Here is a 15,992-nt window from a genome sequence, read left to right as displayed (position 1 = left end):
CCAGCATGGGACCATGTGGTGAGGATCTTGTTTGTGATGTTGTCACATTCATTTTTTCTCCTTTTTTCTTCTCTAAACTAATCTCCACATGGATCCATTTACATTGAGGTTTGGTCAATTCGATGGGCACTTTGAATAATACAAGTGGCTTCTGGTTTAGTGAGTTGCACTCTTTTCTTTCATTGACTTAGAAATGTGCTTGTTTGAATGAACTTAAAAATATTTCTTGGTAGTATTCCTGCAATTTATGCTGCATTTTAAAAAGTAACCTATTCACCAATAATGTCATACAAGCCCACTTTATAAATGTAACTATGGAAAAAGATTACTTGGATAAATCCCCCAAAGAATTAAATTCATACCACACAAAATAACTTCTGAAAGTTATTAAATAATGGTTTGGAGAGTAGGATGAATACTGTGACCAACATGTGGCAGAGACAAACAGTACTGTACCTGTTTTGAGAGCCATGTGTCTGATGTCATCTCATATTTCTGAAAGAAAATAATTAACTCTATGAAGCATCTGCAGACTGAAATGAGCACAAAACAATGCAACTTGCTTTCTCCATTTATGTTCAGGCATTTCTCTTCCTTTAACCGGTGAAATACAATGAGTGACCCTATTGATTCTGTTGTCACTACTGATAGGGAAGAAAAGAGAAGGGAAGGGAAGGGAAGGGAAGGGAAGGGAAGGGAAGGGAAGGGAAGGGAAGGGAAGGGAAGGGAAGGGAAGGGAAGGGAAGGGAAGGGAAGGGAAGGGAAGGGAAGGGAAGGGAAGGGAAGGGAAGGGAAGGGAAGGGAAGGGAAGGGAAGGGAAGGGAAGGGAAGGGAAGGGAAGGGAAGGGAAGGGAAGGGAAGGGAAGGGAAGGGAAGGGAAGGGAAGGGAAGGGAAGGGAAGGGAAGGGAAGGGAAGGGAAGGGAAGGGAAGGGAAGGGAAGGGAAGGGAAGGGAAGGGAAGGGAAGGGAAGGGAAGGGAAGGGAAGGGAAGGGAAGGGAAGGGAAGGGAAGGGAAGGGAAGGGAAGGGAAGGGAAGAAAATGAAAAAGGAAAAAGGAAAAAGGAAAAAACAGGAAAAAAGGAAAAAAGGAAAAAAGGAAAAGGAAAGGAATCCTCCAAAAGAATTGGGATTACATGACATTTTCTTTGGTCAACTTCAGAATTCCCAGTGCATGCCACCAGAAAGGACAGATCATTGTCCTACTGTGTTGGATTACCTCATTCCAATTGCTGTGAACCAACAGACTGTCATTTTTCACTACTAGGTACCATCACAAAGCAGAATTATTATGTCCTTCAAAGAGACTGGGCAAACTTCCAGTAATAAAATTTAAGGTGGACATTCTTTCAATACTCCAAACACTCCTAATGATTGGTATCATTGCTTATTCATAGCACTTCAGTGTTGAAAGACAAACTCAAGTATTTTGAAAGCACAAAACTCCATGCTCTTTAAAACAGTGTAGTAGATAATTGAAGCAAAATCTTACTGAAAAATGGCAAAACATAGACTAATTTTAATTTAAAATAAATCCATAAAGATCAAATAACTTCCAATAATACTGTTGACATATAATGACATGCCATACAGTTTCTTTAAAGAACTAAGTCTAAAGCAAATGTATTTAAGAAGGAAACTTTACAGCACATTATATATTCCAGTAGGTATATATATATTCCAGCAGATAGAGGCAGAAATTTTAAATTTTTAATTGCACTATTTTATGTACAGGGCATTTTTTTCACTATTTTACCTTTTAAAATTCATATCAGTATTATACTATAATTGACAACTATTTCTTTTCAAAGCATTTTTCTATTTTTACTCAAAATGTGTGTTCTATTTTTTACTATTATTATTATTTTTTTATTGGAAAGGCGGATATACAGAGAGGAGAGAGAGAGGGGAAGATCTTCCGTCCGATGATTCACTCCCCAGGTGAGCGCAACGGGCCCATACTATGCCGATCCGAAGCCAGGAGCCTCTTCCGGGTCTCCCACGCGGGTGCAGGGTCCCAAGGCTTTGGGCCGTCCTCGACTGCTTTCCCAGGCCACAGGCAGGGAGCTGGAAGGGAAGCGGGGCTGCCGGGATTAGAACTGGCGCCCATATGGGATCCCGGGCGTGCAAGGGGAGGACCTTTAACCACTTGCGCCACTGCGCCGGGCCCGTGTTCTATTTTTTAAATTCTATATTTTTATTTTATTTTTTATATCATTTACTTAGTTGAGACGGATGCATGCCCTGTGGACATGCCTAGGGAGAGCATGTGGGGAGGGTGGGGGTTAAGAGAAAATAGGGTACAACAAATATTTAGTTTTATTAAAATTTTTTCTATTCTGTCCACTGCAGTGGGGCAGGAAGGAAGGAGAAGATTGGCTGCTCCTTGCTGTCAAACTACATCAGTACCCAGGAATAGGGTCAATCATTTGATTATATTTTAGAGACCAGATGTGGGAATGAATGTTCCAAGTGTGTTACTTGAGTGGTTTTGACAGATCAAAGACACTGTCACCTTAGCTGCACCAGGGTTGAGGAAATCTTTCCAAGGTCTATTAGCTTAGTGGTTCCACAGCCCAAGATACTTGCTGCAAAGCTTAGCCAGAAGAGCTACCCAACCTGCTTTGCTTTTCAGCTTTTGCAAAGGCAGGAGATATTATCTATTGCTCTAGATGAGCAGGATGTCATGTCCCCTTCATGCGCCTGGGCACACTGTCCACTGCCCAGGCATCTGCAACTAAGGATGCCCAGATCCAATACGTACTCTCCAAGATTGAACCACATATCTTATTGCCCTTGTGGGTGGAGTTTGAATCCAGTGATCTAGCTGGGGAGTCCCCCAAGAGATTACACTTGAGCGATCGCAGACTTGACTTTTGTGTAGGTCAGCTAGTGCAGTGCCAGTTTTGGTCCGTCACTCGCACCAATCAAGGCATTTTTTTTTTTTCGGCATAGTTTTGCAACATGCATTAATCAGGAAAATATTTAACATAACTATTTTCATTTCAGCAACAGATTTACAATATCAGTAAGACACAGAAAATAATTGAGTTTTCTACTAATCACTAATATCACCAAATGCTATATAGGTTGTAACTGAGACTAGATAGAGATAAGATATCCAAACATAATTGGCTTTTCCCGGTCCTTTTATATTTTTCCTTTGAATGTGAATGTGAAAACATCTAGTCTGTTCTGACAGAAAGTGTCCTATGAGATATTAATTGGGATCTATTGAAATTACAGTTCAACTTAATTAGCCTCTAACAATATTATGCCATTCAAGTAAAAGTCTCTTAAAACACATTTCAGGAAGATTGCAGTTTTCAACATTAGTATTTCCATGATCTTTCCCTAAATGCACTGAAGTTTTAAATGTAGGGTTAAACTGGTGTTTTCAGCTTATTTTTCTCTGTTTTACTGCCAATGTATGCTTTGTTGCTTTATAATTATTCTGGGGCCTGTGTTACAGTGCACCACGTTACCCACTCCTTAAAGCTTCTACATGCCAAATCAAGTGCCAGTTCTAGTCCCAGCTTAATGGTAATGAGTTTGGGATTATAGAAGATGGCAGCAAAGGTGCTTGGTCTTCTACCAATCATATTTTACACCCAGATGGAATTCCTGGCGGTGGTATCAGTCCAGCTCAGAGGTGGCTGTTATGATCATTTGGGGAATGCATGGACAAATGAATGAAAACATTCTCTGTTACTCTTTCAGATAAATAAGTAAATCTTCAACAACAATTATATGTTTGAGACAAATTTGAGATTTTTGAGAAACTTACAAGACCAGATCACAAAACCTGAGGACATTCTGCTTGTTTTTTCTGCCTCCCCATATCCCTTGTGTTCTAATTCAAAGTCATTTAAGAGAAAAATAGTTTTTTTAAACAAAGTCATTCAAAAGGAAATGAGAAAGTATTTTTTTAAGGTAAACAATCTGATAAGCTGCAAACATTGTACTTTTTCATGACTTAAAAATTTTAGTTAGCATTTCCTTTGGAAATATAGCTTACTGTATAAGCATAAAACAATTTTTAAAATCAGGAAATTGAACACAAGATTGGTGTTAGTACACTGACTTTGCAAATTATAGTCTATTTTCAAAACATTTTTAAATTTACATATGTAAATCTCATCAGCATATAGAAACAGTTTTATTTATTTCTTCCCAAACATTATGTTCTTTCCTGCAAATTATTCTGAATTAGTCCCCATGGTAAAGTTTGTAGACAGCAGTAAAAATGAATATTCTCCATACTGTGGTCCTAAGGTCAGAAAATGACAATGATTCACTGTTGAGGTTATTTTTAAGCACCCTTTTTTACAATGTCTCTTCATTATTTGAAAGTTATATGGAAATTCACCAATTGCTTTCCTTCATTTATAGAGATTATTTTTTCCTCCTGTTTCTCTCTTTTTCAGATTTTAAAAAAAAAATTTCACTTGTCATTATACAGCTCTGTGGGCACATGGAATTCCCCTTTTACTCCACCCCAATTATTTTCCTCTATATTATAACAATAGTATAATCCTTCAAAACGAGTCACAAGTCCATCATTCTGCTATGTAATGATATCATGACATTATTGTTATAGACCATGGTAGAACACCCAGTATCCTATTGCCAAAATGTATTTAGCAGTTTCATTGGAAGTCTATCTTTTATTTAGAAACAGAGATGCATACTGCAATGTATCTTCATTTCTTAATATACTTGTTTCCATTATACAGTTTCTTCAGATAAATATATGCATATGCAGTTTTTCTGTATACCTACTGATGTTCAGTGAAATAAGGCAATCCCCAAAGGACAAATATTGCATGTTCTCTCTGATATAAGGCCATCTTCATGTAAACACAAGACCAACAGCTGTACAGGTAAATAAGCACACATATTTATCTAGAGGAACTGTGTTCTAGAAGGATTTCATTAACTAGTTTTCAATATTAACTCAGTCTTGAACTTCTGGGATTCGCCCTCTTTGGTCATGAGATATGGTCCTCGGTTTTTAGTACTTGAATTCAATATTAAATGTTTAATAATTGTGTGTGTGTGTGCACACTCATGAGTGTGTGTGTGCTCTTAAGTGTTTTGGAGCATTTATGAAAGCAGTCAAGGATGGCCCAGTGCTTTGGGATCCTGTACCTACGTGGGAGACCTTGGGGACACTGCACCCATGTGGGAGACCTGGGGGAAGTCCTGGCTCCTGCTTTGGATCAGCACAGTTCTGGCCATTGAGGTCACTTGGGGAGTGAATCATCGGACGAAAGATATTCCTCTCTGTCTCTCCTCCTCTCTGTATATCTAACTTTGCAATAAATATAAAATTAATCTTTAAAAAAAATCTGTTTTTCCTCTCAAATAAATTTTTAAAAAATTATAAATATCAAACTGATTATTAATACTATTGTCAAAACCTGCTATAGACTTACTCATGTTTTGACTAATCAAGTATGTATAAAGGAATATTAAAATCTTCAAGTATAAATGTTTCTGTTTCTTTAGTGTTATTAGTGTTTGCTAATGATTTTGGCTTAAATGTTTTAATTCTTTGTTATTAGGTATGCAAGTCTTTCAAGTAGTAATATCTCCCATATTAATTAATACTGTTTCACTATGAGATAGTGCTATTAATTTCTGGCAATAGACCTAAGATCCATGGTTGTAATTTACTGAAGTGACCAGTCATGCTCTAGAAAAAAAAATAACAAACCAGCAAAAACATGCTCAGTATTGATGATAATTTTCTTCTCATTTAGACCTGAATTTTCATTGAGTGCCATTCCCTCAGTCCTGAGTCACTTTGTTTTCTGTTAGTATTAATGTCATTCTACAGGTGATGAATTCTCTCTGTTCTCCTTTATCTGAAAATGTCTTTTTAATTTTCATGCTGAAAGCCATTTTCATAGAATATGGGCTTCCAGTTTTATATTGCTTTGCTTCTCATATATTAAAAAATAGTATTCTACTGCATTCTTATATTTTGATATGAGAGCTAGGCAATAGTTTCAACATTTTGCTACTTAAATATAATGTGCTTTCACTCAGGCTACTTCAATTTTTTCCCTCATCTTTGGTTTATGATAATGAGTATGATGTGTCCAGGTATTGTAATTTTTTGTCTCTATTCTGTTTGGGTTTCCTAACTTCTTGGAAACATGGATTAATACATTTTTATTCAACCTGAAAAAATTTCAGCAGTTATTTCTTATTTCCTGCCCACCATGATATCTTAAACCCCACTTTTGCACTTAGAACTTCATATATATATCAATTCTCGTTGTTCTGTTGGAAACTGAGGCTTTGTTTATTTGTCAGCTTTTTAAAAAAATTGATTTATTTATTTGCTAGATGAAAGGTCACATATTCGAGTGTGGGCGAGACAGAGAAAGATCCACTCCATCCACTGTTTCCCTCCTCCGTTAGTCATAGCAGCCAGGATTGAGCCAGACTAACACTGGGAAACAGGAATTCCATCCAGGATTCCTATGTGAGTGACGGGGGCGCAGGTGCATTAGCAGGAAGCTGGATCAGAAGCAAACCACCTGAGATGCCAACTGGCACTGTAACTTGGAATGTAGGGCTCAAATCTAAAAGTTAAACCCAATGTACTACCAAGCTGGCTCAGGATTTCTCTTCTTTTTCCCACTGCAAAATTGCGTCACCTATGAATACAGTCTCTTTGTTATTTCTCATGTTAAATACCATCTGTTTCTGTTCTTGACATTCTATTTTGGTTTTTAAAAGTTTATAGTTTTCAACCAAAATGTTTGATGCGTAATTATTCACGATGTTATTTAAAAATATTTACTTGAAGGAGTCAGAGAGAGAGAGAGAGAGAGAGGAAAAAGAGGGCTAAGAGAGAGAGAGAGAGACAGGGGGAAGAGAGTAATCAATCATCTGCTGGTCCATTCTCCAGATTACTGTAACAGCCAGAGCTGGGTGAGGCAATAGCTGGGACCCCCTTACTTCCCAATGGGTGGCAGAGAATGAAACACTTGGGCCATCTTCTGTGATGCTTCGAAGGTTTGGTGTGAGAGGGGCACTCAGATGGAGCTTCTAGCTTTTAGCTCCTGGTGTCCTTGCTATAATCTGGACCAACAGGTGGAAGGTGGATCTTTCTAACACTTTTCAAAGCTTCAGCTAGAAATGCATTGTGGTTTTACAATAGGTTTTTCAACTATTTATAGTAGAAAGGAAAGTTGGATATGTTTATCTTTTCTAGACCAAAATTTGAAAATTCATTTCAAGTACACATTACATAGCAATTTAAACTGATTGCACTAGTAAGGACCTTGAACATGGTACCTGTTGATGTTACTTATAGAAATTCATATGTGGCACACTTTCTAAAGGGAGTGGTTCAAGAACCACTAAAAAAAAAAAAGTACATTCAATTTGGGCACTGTGCAGTAGCATAGTGCCTAAGGTCCTCGCCTTGCATGAGCCAGAATCCTTTATGGGGGCAGGTTCAAATCCCATTGTCCCCGCTTCCCATCCAGCTTCCTGCTTGTGGGCTGGGAAAGCAGCCAAGGATGGCCCAAAACCTTGGGACCCTGCACCTACAAGGGAGACTTGGAAGAAGCTCAGGGATCATGGCTTTGGATAGGTATAGCTCTGGGCCTTGTGGTGCGAGTGAATCAACGGACAGATGATTTTCCTCTCTCGTCCTCTCTGTGTATCTGAATTTCAATTAAAAACAAAACAAAACCTATATTCACTTCATTTAAGGACATAGATATGGTTATTTTATAAACCAGACTGGGGTAAATATACGTATATAAACATACAGAATGACATACATCATATTCCCAAATTGGAGACAAAATATGGAGAAAATTAAAGTGGCTTAGACTACCATCAATGCTGTACAAAAATTCACATATTTTGTAAAGTTTTTAGTGTTCTGTTTATCAATATGGCTCATTTCAAAGTTTGGAAGCTTTATAGATGAAAGACATCCTCCTAATAGGATGATCCTTTGAATAATTTTTTGGCATCTTCAGAAGTTAAATACTGAAGTCTTAACAAACTATTTTTGGATGTATCTTTAAAGAAGAGAAAACATTGAATGTTAAGCACAAAGTAATATGAAATGATACTCACTCTACTACAAGCACCCGTGGTGGTCTCACACACAGTGAGAATGGAGATGTTCTGAGGCCGATTTAACCATCTTACCACTGTCTTGGTATTGCTTACCCATTTAACCATAGTGACATAATATTCTCTAGTATGGAAACAAAAATGAAGCATAGGTTCAGAGCCAAAGAATCTGCACCGTCCCAGTGCTATAAACTTGTCATCTTTATGCAAGCTGACTTAAACACAGGAACAATTCTGTAGCATCTTAATTTATATTTATGAATATGATAATCGTTGAGTATATATAAATGCAAATGTGCATATATTTATATACATGCATATACATATACAAATAGACAAAAAGTTAAAAATACATTTAGGAGTAAATTATGCCTGAGAAAATTCATCTTCAAAAGCAGAACATAATTTGAAGCTAAAAATTTCAGAAAAAAATATTTGTATTGATTAGTACTAATATATGTGTAAAACACATATACATTTTAAAATTATATTTAACAATACAATCACTATTTAAAAGGAAAAGTCACTGCAAATTATATTCTATGCATTCACTTTATGATATCTTAATTCATAAATGAGGATTTTGGTTATACGACTAAGAATAGCCTATTCTGATCTTTGTATATTATGCAACAATAATCACCTGCAATCTACATATCTACATATATATATGTTTTATAATATTGTTATTTATTTGATTTAGGATAAAATAAGTCACCAAACTATAGGAAAGAAGATGAGTGTTACTAAATTTTTAGTACCATGAGGATGATAATAATGAGGGCTTCGATGAACACAGAGTGATTGGAGATTGAGAAAAATGTTTATGAATTTTCTTTCATAACACACTGAAGATTCTGTACTTACAAATTTACATAAAAATTGCAAAACTCTCCACCCACACACAATAAAATGTAATTCTAATTTGTTCAGGATAAACTTGCCCCATGTGAGAATAAGGGAGTAGTTTTAGATATGGTTGGAAAAGTGACATCCCCGGGGCACTGTATCAAAGTGAATCAACTTGGCTATCATGGCACTGATAATCTCACTAGGGAAGAACAACCTGGGGATACAGACCATCTGTCTTTCACATGTATGACTTACAGGTCCAGTTCCTCGAAGCTCACATTTCCAACCATACAAAGTAGCTCCTGCTTGCATTGGAAAATCTGTTAGTCCATCAAAGTGAAGATGTCAGGGGAAGGCCAAGTTTAACTTGTCAGACAATGAAGCCTGCTATGGTTTCTTCAACAAGCTTTTCAAGACATGTGGCAGCTTTCACAACTAGCTAAGCCTTGCTTGAAAAGTGGCTAGAAATTCAATGAGATCATAACCTCAACTGCCCTTAAACAGAGCTAACAAGGAAGCTCAAAATCAAATATGCAGCTGGTTGAAACATACTCTGACCAAATCAAAGGGCCTTGTGATCTTGCACAAAATATGTTCTGTTCTTTCCCACTGGATAGCAGTTAAGCTGATTTATTTTGCATACATTATCATGTTAATCATTGTGAATATTAAAAGCAGAAAATACAGATATTAATTTTTTATAGTTTATACAGGACATTTTGCTTGGAGTCAAGGGATAGTACTTATTATAAGCAACCAATACAATGCAAAATGCTGAAAAATATCTATCTCTGATTATTTCTGAATAATTGGCAAGAATATCTTTAAAATGAAACAACAGGCCCAGTGCAGTAACCTAGTGGCTAAAGTCCTCACTTTGCATGTGCCATGATCCCATATAGGTGCCAGTTCGTGTCCTGACTCCTCCAGTTTCATTCCAGCTCCCTGCTTGTGGCCTGGGAAAGCAGTAGAGGATGGATCAAAGCCTTGGGACCCTATACCCCACGTGGGAGACCCAGAAGAAGCTCCTGGTTCCTGGATTCAAATCTGTTTAGCTCCAGTCTTTGCAGCCATTTGGGAAATGGATCAGTGGATGGATTATAATTTGTCTGTCTCTCATTCTCTCTATAAATCTGGGTTTCTAATAAAAATAAATATATCTTTAAAAAAGAAAACAATTTGTATGTTGTTAATAACTAACCAAAGACTGCTAAAGAAAGAAGGAGACATATTTTGGAAAATACACCTGATAGAACTGGAATACAGTTCTTTTTGAAATATAATATAGTTCAGCTTGTTCGTGGTAATAAGCATTTTTTTTTTTTGCAAAACGAGTTGATAATCTAACAAAACTTAAATAGGAAAGCCACAACAAACAGCTCAGATATTCCATTTTGATTGCTATCATTTTCCAAGTAGCTCTTAAGTAAAAAGCTATGAGAACATTCTGCCACGTGAAAGACACTCATGTCCCGGCAGCTCCACTTCCCATCCAGCTCCCTGCTTGTGGCCTGGGAAAGAAGCAGAGGACAGCCCAATGCCCTGGGACCCTGCACCCAAACTGGAGACCTGGAAGAAGCTCCCAGCAGGGAACCAGCAGATGGAAGATCTTTTTATCTGTCTCCCCCCCTCTCCATAAAACTGCTTTACCAATAAAAAAAATAACATTTTTTAAAAATGGCTACTTTATAGCCAAAAACAGCATCTGTTTGATTAGGTGATTAATTTCTAACAAAAAATAGTATCATATACTCATGAACAAAATTTTAATCTGATGTGAAATATCTTTGTATATTTTTATTCATATTTATGGATGGCCCTGTAATGGCAATAAATGCCTAAAGAGAAACAATTTTCACAAAAATTAAATTTATAATTTCAGAAACTTACTTGGGGTAATTCCAAGCCAAGGCAATTTCTGTGCACTTTGCCCTGTGACTTAAGGCAGCATAATCCCACTGTCTGTAAGTATCCAGGCTTTCTCAGAATGAGGGGTCAGGCTCAGTGGCGGCCTTACCTGGAATGTGACACTGCTTGGCCTGCCTGCTGCAGGAGCTGCCATCCTCCTGGAATTCCATCTCATGAACACATTAGATCTGATGTCCCTTGACCAGTGGCCAGCCGATGCCTTTCTGATAACTGGCTTTCCTGCTTGTTCCTAGTCTCCATGGCTCTGGTTGACCCAGGTAGTCCTCGAGGATCTGGTCCTCTTGAGCCATAGAGACAGAGACAAGCAGGTTAGAGGGATTGCACTTGAGTCCACAGAGACGTTTTATCAGCTGGGTGGTCTGGCACAGAAGATCTAATTATCCACAAGAGTAGGTAAAATGGAGGCCCCAGCATCACCTGCAGAAGGTGTGCTAGCACACCTGTGCTTTTAATGGCTTCCTGTCCAACGATCCCTTGGCACAGCATGAATTTTGTGCATGTATAGTTATTTTGATGTCATTCTCTTGGGGAATAATCTGGGATATTTGCCCAAAAATATATTGTAGTGGCATTCATGACGAATTCATTTAGTGCCTTACAAAGACCTTCATTAACAATTATGCAGTACATACAGCAAGGGTTCTTTATGACACTTTCTCATGAACAAATACATTTATGAATTATCTTTTAAAAAAATTGTTCTTTCTTGGAAGAACAAGGGATGTGGACTCTAGATACATATCAAATGAATAGAAACTCTGACTGTGCCAAGCCCAGAGACAAGGGAAATGTGACAGCTAGGGTCAAACATGCAGGTTGACAGCATGGTGTCAAAAACAGTGGTTAACTGGAGAAAGAACTCAGATGAATAATATTAAAGATACAGTGTAAGCAGAAACCCCATATATTACTCTAACTTTTCTATGTACAAATGAAAAAGGATCACTCCTTCAAATAACAAGGCAATATCCACTCTGTGGAATTATATGTGGTTTACTCTCAGAAAAATACATACATTGATTTTAACCATATAGTCTTTATATTAATGATTTATTTATTAGAAAGGCAGAATGCCTTTAAAAAAATAAAAAGAATAACGGAAGGGATGGAGGGGGGAGAAAGGAGAATGATCCATGGGACCATCTTCCGTTATTTCCCAAACTCTGTAACATCCAGGACCGAACCAGGTGAGATTCAGTAGCCCAAAGTTTCATCCAAGTCTCCCACGTAAGTATCAGGGACCTAGAACTATCCCATCATCAGCTGCTTTCCCAGACACATTACTAGGAAGCTGGATCGGAAGCAGAGAATCTGGAACACAAACTGGCGCTCCGGTAAGGCAAGCTGGCATCGCAGGAACTGAACCCACTGTGTCAAACTGCCAGCTTCCACCTGCACATTTTGAAATTCACACCTAAGATTTTTCATAAAAGTGCTGAGTACTTGTTTGCAGTACTTGGACTTCACCATGTGATGATTTGTAATATGTCTCTTCCTATTTGGGCTGGGGATATTCAAGAGGGGGACATCATCCTAGTCCCCACTAGGTTACATTTGTTATATTTCAGAATTAACATAGACTATGATTTAAGTTTATGAGAACTGAATGATAATGAGTTGGAACTGACTTTCAAGATAGGTAATACTCTTAGTCTGCATTTGTTGGACACATTGTCTTTAGTGGGAGCTAACAAATATTAGGCAAATGAAGGGAACATAAAAGAAATTAGGCTTTTCTCTAAGCTGTGTTATCTCTTTAATTTCTCTCAAAAAAACATTCAGAGAAGTTGAAATTTAGGGTTTTAAGTCTTTCCTTTTAAGTGCCCAGTTGACGGAAAGGTAACAAATCGATTCTACCTTAGGGACTCTTCTTTAATAATTACAAATAATTGTTGATATAAACAAGTCTAAAATTCTAATAAACTATCAAAAACAAAACAAATGATCTTAAATTCAAAAAAAATTAGTCTCTGAGTAGAATTCAGGGAATATAATTCATAAGACAGTCCAACTCATAGAAGAACATTTTCCAACACTTATTAATCTTACTCCCTAGACAGGGATGCCCATGTGTAAGGGGCCTTCCAAGTGTTCATGGAAAATATGTATCAGGAAAACTTATTTCTGCATTTCAAAAATAACATATCAAATTTAACTTATTCTTTAATTCCACTTTCCACAAACTTTTTGAAGTATTCTTGCATGTTCAATTATTATTCTTATTTACATGGTGGATTTATTAAAGGGAAGAAACTTTAGGAATTGTTACAATTAAGAGTCAGCTGTCATAGAAACAGAGCAAAAAGGAAAAGAGAAATAGTATATGACCACTTTTATTAACTGTTGATTTATACTGAAGATTTATAAATACGTGATAAGTGCTTAAGTAACATACTCAAAAAAATCAACAGTTAAGTTACCAAAATAAGCTAATTATATGGGTATCATGTATCTCAAAGAATCTAGGTAGCAATATTAACTTAACCAGGTAAGGGCAACATAAAATTTCAGGAATTGGTGTTGCCATAATCAAACGACAGGCAGCAGATTCCCACAGTGTTCAGTCTAACTGCCATTAATTCTAGCCAACTGATGCTCTGGGGCCAGAATGACTGCAACTGATGCTCAGGGGCCAGTGTGACTGTAACTGATGCTCTGGGGCCAGAATGACTGCAACTGATGCTCAGGGGCCAGTGTGACTGTAACTGATGCTCAGGGGCCAGTGTGACTGTAACTGATGCTCTGGGGTCAGAGTGACTGTAACTGATGCTCTGGGGTCAGAGTGACTGTAACTGATACTCTGAGGCCAGTGTGACTGTAACTGATGCTCTGGGGTCAGAGTGACTGTAACTGATGCTCTGGGGTCAGAGTGACTGTAACTGATACTCTGAGGCCAGTGTGACTGTAACTGATGCTCTGGGGTCAGAGTGACTGTAACTGATGCTCTGGGGTCAGAGTGACTATAACTGATGCTCAGGGGTCAGAGTGACTGTAACTGATGCTCTGGGGTCAGAGTGACTGTAACTGATGCTCAGGGCCCAGTGTGACTGTAACTGATGCTCTGGGGTCAGAGTGACTGTAACTGATGCTCTGGGGTCAGAGTGACTGTAACTGATGCTCTGGGGTCAGAGTGACTGTAACTGATGCTCAGGGGCCAGTGTGACTGTAACTGATGCTCTGGGGTCAGAGTGACGGTAACTGATGCTCAGGGGCCAGTGTGACTGAGCCTATGTGAAGTTAGGCTACACCTTGGCTGTTACCATGCGTGGGGATGCTTTGCTTGTTATCTGAGCTTCTGACAGTCTGCCAGAGAAAAGCAGCACACAGATAGGATGAGTCTCCACCTACTGACCACTGTCCCGTCCTGAACACCTATGCTGTGGCCAGCTTGGCGCCTGCTCAATGTGCTTTGGCCTTTATCAGCACTATCCTGATGGTGTGCTATTCCTCTCACATCTTCCATAAACCAGCTGCTCTAAGGCTTCACTAAAAATCCTCATTCCATGAGACAGTAAGGATTGAAACTGGTAATCTGTTATTGTGGTAGTACGCCAAACTAAATGCTAAATTGTTCTCATTCTGATTCTTTGCCAGGGATAGAGACTGTGGTTTTTCTAACTTGATGGGCATAACTCAAACTCCAAACACAAGACAAATTTGACAAATTTACTGTGACATGGGTAAAGTACAACTAAATCTATATATGTGTGTTTTGTATAAATAGTAACAGAATCAAAGTGAGAGAACACTAGTTTTTACCAAAGGGAAATATAAAATGCATAAAATGTATCCTTACTGCAAATATTTAAAACCAGGATAAAAATCGGAAATTATTTTCAAACTTGGGTATGTAGGCCCTGAGAGAGGGAAAATGACTTGTTCAAGATGTATTAATACACACATGACTGGGATACTCCTAGTTTGGTTTTCTTTCCTATTACTCAGAGTATAAGCAAATCAGAGGAAAATACCAGCGTTTCAGAGCCTGAAACAGGACATCAGCTTAAGTAGCTACTCTGTTTCTGGAAAAATAATTCACAGCTGATGTGAATGGAGCTCAGGAACAGAAGCTCTTGTCCTTTTGCCCAGTCCTTTAGTATGGTCATTGAGATAAATCATAAAAGTTTTTCATCACAGACGAAAACATTCTGTCATTTATGAGATTGTCCTCATCTCATGTTCTACCTTCATGGAAACTAGTCTTGAGTTTCTACTTTAATATCTGTTTTTCCAAGCTCTGTTTTTCTCAACAGTATGAAAGAAAACAAAATAAACGAAAAATTTTTTTTTAGTAGATGAAAGCATTCTCAGTGTATACATTTGAGTCATTTTTTCAAGAAGAGAAAAGTCCCTACACATATCAGGCTGCGCTGCCTGTGCCAGTTCCCCACTGAGACGAAAAGTGTCTAAATATGTCAACATCTGAGTGGAAGTTCTGTTGGAATCAGTTACCCTGCTCTGATCCCCGACATAATCAAAACAAACTTTGAACTTGGGTCTCTGTCATCCAATAGAGTGTGAAACTGTGTTCTTACATCAGCCACCTGTCCTACGCTGATGAAAGGAGTCGGAGGGGGAATGGTAATAGGATAGAAAGAACAGAGACCGCTCTGGTAATGTGGAACACTTCCTTACCCTAGCTGGGAAGCCAGCCTAAGAAAGCAGGTGCAAAAATAAGACTTAAAAACTTTTTGTTGCTTATCCGGGAAAAATGCAGGCTCTGCCAGCCACACAGAGGGCCAGGTGGTTGGAGTTGTCAGTGACCAGCCTCCAGAGAAGATAAACAACTTTCTACCCATAGTCCCAATCCACCCCTACTTGATGTCCCTGGTACACCTCAAGAAAAAAACATATTCTGTGTCCTGTAAAAGTCACAAACAAATGGGAACAATGGAAAACAGAAGTGCAGACCACCACAAACAACACTTTTCTTGAAGAATCTTGTATTAATTCCCCAAGTGATATAAAACCCCCAGATTACTTCAATACAGCTTTTTCCTTCTGAAGAAGCCCCTCCTGGCTGCTTGCTTTTAGTTCTTTCAAACCCTCGAATCTTCACTGAAATTCTTTTGCTAACAGTTGCTTCCTTGGTTCATTGCAGA

The 15,992-nt window shown here is 38.1% G+C and overlaps 1 protein-coding gene across 2 annotated transcripts in view; it reads right to left on the bottom strand.

Moving 5' to 3' along the window:
- DPP10 (dipeptidyl peptidase like 10) overlaps positions 1 to 15,992 on the bottom strand; it is a 1,236,914-nt gene that overhangs the window by 80,284 nt on the left and 1,140,638 nt on the right. For both annotated transcript variants that reach the window (XM_040979106.1, XM_040979105.1), the window contains exons 11-12: positions 8,110 to 8,233; positions 457 to 495 (exon numbers count right to left, since the gene is read on the bottom strand). In XM_040979106.1, the coding sequence (XP_040835040.1) occupies positions 457 to 495; positions 8,110 to 8,233 (163 nt within the window). The remainder of the gene's footprint in view (positions 1 to 456; positions 496 to 8,109; positions 8,234 to 15,992) is intronic.

Source organism: Ochotona curzoniae, unplaced genomic scaffold, assembly GCF_017591425.1.
Source record: "Ochotona curzoniae isolate NIBS_2020 unplaced genomic scaffold, NIBS_Ocur_1.0 contig_3037, whole genome shotgun sequence".
Classification (NCBI taxonomy): domain Eukaryota; kingdom Metazoa; phylum Chordata; class Mammalia; order Lagomorpha; family Ochotonidae; genus Ochotona; species Ochotona curzoniae.
Note: the sequence above shows the minus strand (reverse complement) of the source record. Positions and strands in the feature narration are given on the sequence as shown.